Source organism: Felis catus, chromosome D2 (assembly GCF_018350175.1).
Source record: "Felis catus isolate Fca126 chromosome D2, F.catus_Fca126_mat1.0, whole genome shotgun sequence".
In the NCBI taxonomy this organism is placed as follows: Eukaryota; Metazoa; Chordata; class Mammalia; order Carnivora; family Felidae; genus Felis; species Felis catus.
The window spans coordinates 46720774-46729710 of NC_058378.1; the positions used below are offsets into that span (position 1 = coordinate 46720774).

Sequence of the window (8937 nt, forward strand, 5' to 3'; positions counted from 1 at the left end):
TCCTTATCTGGCTTATCCTGGGAGTGGGGCTCTTGCTTCCTGCTTCAGTCAAAGGAAGTCTGAGGCCCTCCTGCTCTCCTACCGATTTTGTGGGGACTCCCTTCATCAGTGTCACTAAAGTCTTTGTACCCCCTTAGAAGGTTGGAAGAACCAACCAGAAAGGGTTGTCTGACACAGAGAACCAAATGATCCATTGCTAGTGGCTCTGTGGCCTGGGTTTCTCCATTTCAGGCAACTTCAGTAGCAATGAAAGGGGTTTCTCCTCTTTATAGGACATTGCCCTGGAGCTCTTTTTCCAAAATGGATATTCCAAGTTTCTTGTCTTTCACAACAGCGATCGGAGTAAGGTCTTCAAAAGGTAAGGGTTTGAAAATCCTCCTCGGAGAAAACTGATCATGAACAGAGAACAGGACAAAGACAGCTCAGCTGTGTTCTCAGGAGAACTGTTCTCAACCCAGAGCAAGCAAGATTTAGATCAGACACGGGAAGAACCTACTGACATACGGAGCTATTGAATCATGGGATGAAGTATAGAAAAAGATGCAGAAATGCCTTCCCTAAATCCGAGAAACAGGCTCCATTTCATGGACTGAAGTGGTTTAGGACAGTAATGACTAAAGGGGGAAAAACTTGTGCAGACACAACACATTTAAGAAGCTGGCTGTTTAATGGGCCTTCCAGAATTTTCTGGCTTGGCTTTTTATTTTTCCAAATAATTTTTTTTGGCTTAATCTTTTCTTTTTGATCCCAGTTGCCAATTTTAGTTGTTCCAATTTCATATTTCACTGGAAAGAATTCCAAACAACTGATTTCCCACTTCTTCATGGAACATCTTTTTTCTTTCTTTAAAGAGAGAAGCCTGCTGTTTTAGTTTAACTTCTTTCTTCAAATAGATTAATGAATCAGTCCAAGAAATTTATGCTAGTGTTTAAATTTTTTTAGTTCTAATGGTTATTTTTTTTTTTCATTATTATTGAAGTTACAGATAAATAGATCTGTGGAGAATCTAGAAGGGCTAGAAAGGAAAGCAGGTTCCTAGCCATAGACAGACAACACAGAAAGTGTATTAACAGAAGTTGGGGGCGGGTGTGTTCCGCTCCACTTTGGGTTGGGAGTTCTGAGGTGATATTTGACACCCCCAGTCTGGGAAGCCCCATTTTGTGCTCAGAAGTTCTAGCCTTGTCTTCCTGTTGGCCCTGGCCAGTCACTGGCACTCCAACCAGCTGCTGGGTCCAAAGGGCAGGGCCAGAATGGAGAAAACAACTCCTGCAGAGAGGCTGTTTGCGCCAGCTCTGGGCACATCTCCATTGACTGTGAGCCTTCCTCTGAGGCGCCTCCAAGGGGCGCTGTTATATTGCCTCCCAAGATTTTCTTCAAGTTCCATTTTAGACCCAACTGAGGAGGTAGATAGTGCCAGGCTGTACCTCACATCCATTTCTCCCTGTGATTTCTGTATGTTAAGCACAGTTTGTCACAGTTAATCTAGAAGTTTTATATATCCCTCGCTCAGGCAGTGAATGTTGGCCATCCCCTCCATGACTTTGCCTCAAGGAGCCTGAAATTAGATGGCATTTTCAGTGGTTGCTGGAATTGGCAATGGGAGGATTGTCAAGTGCCTGGCCCAGAGGAGGTATCCAAAACACATACATGGCTTTTATTGTAACTATTGTTTTATTACCATTTTTATTAAGGCCAGAGTGTCTAATGCCAGGGGATGCTGAGGGCCTGCCTCAGAGGTGCACCTGGGTCTGGTGTTCATGCCCTGGGGACAAGATGGGGTATGGGAGGGGCAAGTCTGCACCCTGCCTCTTGACTGGCACCAAAAATGTCTCTCTGGTGGTGGAAGAGTCTTGACTCTGCTGCTGGAATGATCTTTTCCTTTTTTGTTTAGCTTCTGCTCTTTCCAGCCCAGCTTGAAAGGGAAAGGCATCACGGAGGAGCCTCTCAGTCTAAGGTAATGGCACAGGCAGGAGCCCAGCCGTGCTCTCTGGGCATGGTGCTGGCCTTGCTTGGATTGTCTTCATTTGTCTGATCCTACCGTAAAGAAGCATCCAAAGATGCATCAATCCGCATTCTCCTCCGTTTTCTCCCTCCCATCCCCACCCTCTCCTCCTACTCCTGGAGTTCCTTCTGCCAATGAAACCTCTACAAACAGACTTGGAATTTCATATGCTCTGTGGCATTTTCAGACTAAAATGCAAGAAGCGGCCCTCTGCCCACGGTGGGTGGGGCAGGTCACCTGGTGTGGTGTCAGCCCAGGCTCAGCCTTGGTGTCAGGGCCCCAGGTGGGGGTCGTGAGCAATCTCAGGTTTGTCCCTCCTATATGAGACCTCTGAAAGCTCAGAAGCTAAATTAGCAGACGGTGAAATGTGAGGCAGATAATAATTCATGAATCTGTGATATGGAGCATCCTCACCGGGGAATGGAAGGCTGACAGCCTCCTCCCAAGGCCTCCGTTTACAAATACCCGCTTCTCTGGAAGGCTAACTCGGGGTTGGTGAGTACTTTTATTTCAGTTAGGAGTGAAACTGGAAGAAGAAGGTGGTTCCTGATTTTTTCCAGGATTATGACGGATAGGGTAGAGAGGGGTGTCCCCAGGAGTGGCATTCAAAATATAGTGAAAAAAAAACACCAAAAAACCAAAACATTTATAATGATCATGGAATGGGTACCACCAAATCATGCACAATGATTTATCAATAGCTTGTTACATGTGGTGGTTGTTGTCTGACAGAGCAAAGTACTCAAAACCTCCCCTGTCCTTATTGAGTTTACATTTTCTTTTTTTTTATTTAAAAAAAAATTTGTTTAATGTTGATTTATTTTTGAGAGAGACAAAGACAGAATGCGAGTGGGTTAGGGGGCAGGGAGAGAGGGAGACACAGAATCCAAAGCAGGCTCCAGGCTCCGAGCTGTCAGCGCAGAGCCCGACACGGGGCTTGAACTCACGAGCTGTGAGATCATGACCCGGGCCGAAGTCAGACGCCCAACCGACTGAGCCACCCAGGCGCCCCTTGAGTTTACATTTTCTTGAGGAGGACCAAAGAAAACAATGTAAATGAGTGAAATATAAAACCTATTAAATAATGAGTATAAATATTTAAAAAAAAGTCGGTAGAGGGAAGGGTTGAAATCTTAGGGTGGTTAAGGGAAGCCGTCACCAAGAAAGCAATATTTGAATTCAGATGTGAACAAAGTGGGGAAGGGAGTTCTGCAGGTAAACGGGGAAGGAGCATTTCAGGCGGAGGGAAGAGCAAAGCAAAGGCCCCAAGGGGGAGCACAGTGGGCTCAGCTGGGGCCAGAGTGCTTGGGGTGCAGGGAAGAGAAGGGAGAGGGGTAGCAGGAGCCGCTTCATGCAAGCCTTAGGAGCTCCTGCTAATGGCACTGGCCTTTGCTCTGAATAAGTGGGCAGTATCAGAGGAATGATGTGACCTGACTTAAATTTTAAAAGAATCACTCTGGCTTCTGTGTCAAGATGAAGCGTAGTCGGTCAAAGGCAGAAGAAGCTTGGGAGTCCGGTTAGGAGGCTTGTGCAGTCATGCGGCCGAGAGATGGTGACGGCTTGGAGGGAGGTGGGGTGGCAGGAAGACGGTTTGCAGGGCTCTGTTTATGGACATGTTTTGAAGGTACATCTGCTGGGATTTGTTGACAAAGCAAGTGTGGGGGGGGTGTGTGTGAGAGAGAGAGAGGGGACTTAGAGACCAAGGCTTTAGGCTCGAGCAAGGGGGAGATGAAATAGGAACACCGCAGGAAGAACTACTATGGGGTGTGTTGCTTATCAGGAGCTGAGTTGTGGACATGTTAATTCTGAGATGCCTGCCAGACACCAAGTGGAGGTGTCATGTAGGCCAGCGGGTGTATAAGTTTAGACTTGAAGGGAAAGGTCCAGGTGAGATGTAAATCTGGAGTAGTATCTAAAGCCGTGAGCCTGGCTAAGATCACCAAGAGAATGAATGCACATGGGAAGGAGGTCTAAGGACTGTGCCTTGGGGTCTGCCAACCTTTAGAAGTGAAGGACACGGAGAGGAGCCAGCAAAAGAAATTCAAGCTGTGGCCAGGAAGGCAGGAAGAGCTGCAGGTGTGGAAGGTGTCCTTTAAGCCACGTAGAGTGTTCAAGGAGGGAGTGGCCAGCTGTGTTGGTGTCCAAATATTATTGGCAGGCCAAGCAAGAGAAGAACGAAGGAATGACCATTGAATTTTGCAACACGGGGGGCACCAATCACCTTCGAAAGACCAGTCGGAGTAGCTGCCAGCGGAAGCCTCCCTTTAGTTGGTAGTATCCCTTTAGTTGGTAGATTTAGTGGGGAGGTCCAGGGCGTGCCAAGGGATGGTCCAGCAGGCTGGGGCAGTACTGGGCAGGTGGAGAGGGGGTTAACTGTTTACCAACTGGAATGGACATATCTCAATAGTTCAACAATGGTACAGTCCTAACTGTGCATATTAGCTGAATATCAGCCCTGGCGACCTCGTATTATTTCTGTTTCATACAAACGTTAATGTCCACACTTGGATTTCTCTGCAACGTTTCAGGGCAGGTATGTAAAGCCACTTCAAACTAACTGAAGCAGAAAAACAGATCCATCACCTCATCTCCCTGGAGACCAACAAAGGTCTGGCTCCAGGCACGGCTGGATCTCTGGACTCAATAAACCCCACCCACTGTAGCCGTGTATTTCATAGGGAGGATTTCCCTTGAGTTGACTCGGTTCTTGGCAGGCTGTCCAAGCATAATGGCATCAATGTCCCCAGTAGCTCCAGGCTGACAGTCAGTAAGTTAGAAATTCTGCCATATGGGGAGTGCTCTGTCCCAGTAATTCTAGCAAAAATCTCAAAAATAAGTTTCATTTGCCAAAGTTAGGTTAGTGCCCATCCCAGAACTAATCAAGTGCTTTCACGGGCCAGATCAGTGTCACGTGCCCACCCATCTTCTGGGAGTGGGATCAGTCCCACCCAGCAACGTAGACCAGACTGACAGGGTGGTGGTTCCCCAAGAGAATCAAGGTTCTGTGATGACAAGAAGGATGAATCCTGAGGGGTGAGCAAAGAAGATGGCCATCGACTGCTCATGTGGAGAGCTCCCCAGGGACTACAGCACTTCGCTGAACCCCATTTGTCTCTGCAGATCACCCTCCTATAAATTATGCCTGTGACATCACTCTGTGGGCATGCAGCTGTCGCCACAGCCGTGAGCCTCACTCTGTCCATTTTGATACCGTTGCTCTCAGAGTCTTAGAGATGCTTTGCCCCAACAATGCATACCTATGTCCACACAAGTAAGCTTCTGAATTTCTGCCTCAGAATTGGGGAGGGCAGACAAAGGAAGAGCAGAGGGAAGAATACATACGAGGAGCTCCACTATGGAGCTATGGCCACATACATACGTACAAGGACCTATGACCACTAAGTTGGGGGTCTGTACAAAAGTGACTGCCAAGTAGGAGAATTATTGGCCCAGAGGTGAGTCAAAGGCGTGGAAATTACTCATCACTCATTCATAGGGATGACCCTAGACACCAACCTGTGTACCACCTTGCACGTGTGGGACAACCAGGCACTGTGCTAATTTTATTTCCATTTTATTTATTTTCTCCATGATGGCTGTCTGAGCCCATTGGATCAGGATCTTCCGGGGCCATTTCACACCTGCCTGGCACAGCCCTAGCACAGCTCCAAGCATGGAGACCCTTGGGAAGTATAAAACAGGAAAGGTCTGGAGTCAGTTGGGAACAATGCATAGCGTGCCAGAGAAATGCTTACATAAGCTCATGGAAGGCATTCGACAGAATGAGGAAGCCCCAGTGGGAGCACTGGTCCTAGGCTCTAGGCTCACCCAAGCAGCCAGGGACCTGGTGGGACTGTGTTGCAATAGCCAGCAGTGGGCTTTGAGATTGAACCAATTTGGGCTTGTAGTAGGTACTCAATAAATACTGTAATTCCTGTGCTTAGTTTTAGCACCACCTGCTGTATATCTCAGGCATGTTTATGGAACATTTGATTAAAAACAGGTGGCTGTCTGTGCTCTCAGATCTTGTGCATCTCTCCTTTCCAGTCCACCTCCCACCAGCCCCACTGTACCATCAGGAGTTTCAGAGAGGAAAGGCAACAGTGGTGCCCAGGCTTAGGAGGGTTTGGCTGGCCATTGTCCCTACGCGTAGAGAAAACCTGATGATTTTCCATTTGGATTACATACCATGAGTCTTGAAGTATCCCCATTTGCTTTTTGGACATTCTGATGAACATGAGCTTCTCATCTCTGATAGAAGTGTGTGGTCCATTCCGAGAGTTTTCCACTAGCCCAAGAGTCTTGGCCTGTGCTGTGGGTTTTGTATCTTCAACTCCCAGCTCTCAAAAGCTGATTTGGCCCCTCTCCAGGCCATTCTACATATATAGGAAACCAGAGCTTTTGGGTGCCAGAGTCCTGCCTGAATTCCAATGGCAATGGCTGCCTCCATAACTGAATTCTAAGGAGGTTCTGTAGGCCTGGATCCTAAATGGGAAATACTTGTAAAAGCTGGATGAGCCTGGGATCTGTAATCCATCTCTGTGTCCCCATGGTACAAGACTAGAGCATTCTAACGGCAGCAAGGTGGCATAATCAGATATAGATATTCATGGAGTGTAAGACTCTGGAAGCCTCCAGGAGTTTCTTATATAAAGTCAGCTAGACACTTGGCCAGCCAAGTTTCTGACAGCCAGAAAGCTCCACAACGTAAGACGCAGGCAGGCTCTGCTGAGATGTGAGGAGGACCAGTTGGAAAAACCAAAACAATAGCTGAAGTGACAGGGAAAAGGCAGCTGGTTGAGAATGTATGTGAGTAAACACACATCCTCACGCTCGTTCTCTGTAACCTCCACAAAGGGCTGCAAACAGCTTCAAAATTAAATGCAGCACCAGTACAACATTCATTTAGAAATGACCCCAAAGGTGCACCTGGGTGGCTCTGTGGGTTGAGTGTCTGACTCTTGATTTCGGCTCAGGTCATGATCCCAGGGTCGTGGGATCAAGCCCCAAGTTGGGCTCTGCACTGAGCGTGGAGCCTGCCGGAGATTCTCCCCCATAACCTCTCTCTCTGCCCTTCCCCGCCCCCCACTCTCTCTCTCTCTCGAAAAAAAAGGCCCCAAATTCCTTTAAAGGAGACAAAAGTAGACGTGAGTAGGTTAACGAACAACTAGATCAGGTAAACAGAGTGATCTAGTTACCTAATTATCCTGACACTAGGAAAAAAGAATACAATTGTCCTGGGTTACATTATTTTCCAGGGTCAGAGAACAAGAAACAGGGGACTTAGTGAACTCTTTTTTTTTTTTTTTCTAGCAAATACTTTCTCTTGGCCTTGAATGTTAAATTTGTCCTTATCTAAAGGGTAGTGGGTACCAAAGAAGGCAATTCCCGTTTCACATGATATGAAAAAAGAGCCCTGCAGAATAGAATCTTCTATACTGATACTCTGAAAAAGTAGGGCCCTAACATTTGGACTTATTTCTGTACATTTCTTTGGGATGCCCGCACGATCTGGATCTGTTATGTTTCTTGCCAGTGGTCTCAGTTCCTGTTGAGCCGAGAATTTGGAAAACTCTCACCGAGATGAGAAAAGGCTTGGATGGTTATCTGGTTCTTCCCTCGGGTCTCTGCTGTACACAGCACACGCCTTTTTTTTTTTCAACGTTTATTTATTTTTGGGACAGAGAGAGACAGAGCATGAACGGGGGAGGGGCAGAGAGAGAGGGAGACACAGAATCGGAAACAGGCTCCAGGCTCTGAGCCATCAGCCCAGAGCCCGACGCGGGGCTCAAACTCACGGACCGCGAGATCATGACCTGGCTGAAGTTGGACGCTTAACCGACTGCGCCACCCAGGCGCCCCAGCACACGCCTTTAAATGGGCTAGAGGCATCCTTCCATAGCCACGGTCTCTGACATATCGGAAATGCTCCCTTGCCGTGTCATCAGGGCAAGGTGTCCCTGGGCTGGAGGAGGCTGTTATGTGTGTGGCAGGCTTATCTTTAGGACCTGATTGTGTCTGCGTATTTGTCATTTCTGAAGTGTTCTCTCGATTGCCTAGCTTACTTAAATATAACGTTTACGAGAAAATGCACTTTTTGGCACAAAGTCCTGCAGTGGAGGGTTGTCGGAGTTTCCTTTATAGATTCCCTTTGAAAAATAATGCAAGACAAGAGTTCAGAAAAACACCCATGAGAAGTTATCAATTCCCACGAGATGATGAACTTTCTTGATAGTCAGTCGTACCCTTCAAGGTACCACTGCTAGCAGCGTGGAGGCTAAAACTCAAGTACCTGTCCCCCCGCCCCCCCCCCCCATGACCGTTCCTTCTGTCCTACTCTCCAGAGATCAACGCTGTTGACCAGCTGGGAGGCTAGGGGTCTGTCATGTGCATAGACTGCTTTGATAAAGATAGCTTCGGCCCCATGGCTGAGTGCAGGAACATGCCCCTTGTTCTTGGGAAAATAGCCCCAGGAGGGCAATTGCCGAGACTACACCACTCAGACCCCGGGGGTCTAGAGCAGAGTTGCTGGAACCGGAGGTGAACTAAACAACCTGGTGGTATAACCAATGCCCCGCATTGAGGAACTTTTCACATGGTTGGCTCAATAGGCCACGAGCAGCTGAGCTTGGTGACCTCCAGTGAGCACTGCCTGGGTCACACGCAGACCTTGGTTTCAGGCCCCATTCATGTCAGTCTTATGTCTCTTGCTCACATCTCCTCTTTGCCATACCCTTGGCCGTGACCTCAGACCCACTTCTAGGTAGAAGCGTAAATCAAGCCTCTCTGTCTACCCCAAGCTTGGCCCCTTTGTCCTTCCAGCTCCACTTAGTCACGTTGCTTGCGTTGGACCAAAGGGGGTCGGGGTGGGGGGGTGAAAACCTAGAACTGGGAAGGGAGAGACTCGCTGGCTCAAGGTCCCCCACCCAACTTGC

General features: G+C 48.0%; 1 protein-coding gene across 11 annotated transcripts in view; it reads left to right on the top strand.

Annotated features, from left to right (window-relative positions):
- Nucleotides 1–8937, top strand: part of WDFY4 (WDFY family member 4) — a 292757-nt gene that overhangs the window by 211136 nt on the left and 72684 nt on the right. For all 11 annotated transcript variants that reach the window (XM_045040302.1, XM_045040301.1, XM_045040299.1 and 8 more), the window contains 2 exons: nt 273–358; nt 1892–1954. In XM_045040302.1, coding sequence (XP_044896237.1) covers nt 273–358; nt 1892–1954 — 149 coding nt within the window. The remainder of the gene's footprint in view (nt 1–272; nt 359–1891; nt 1955–8937) is intronic.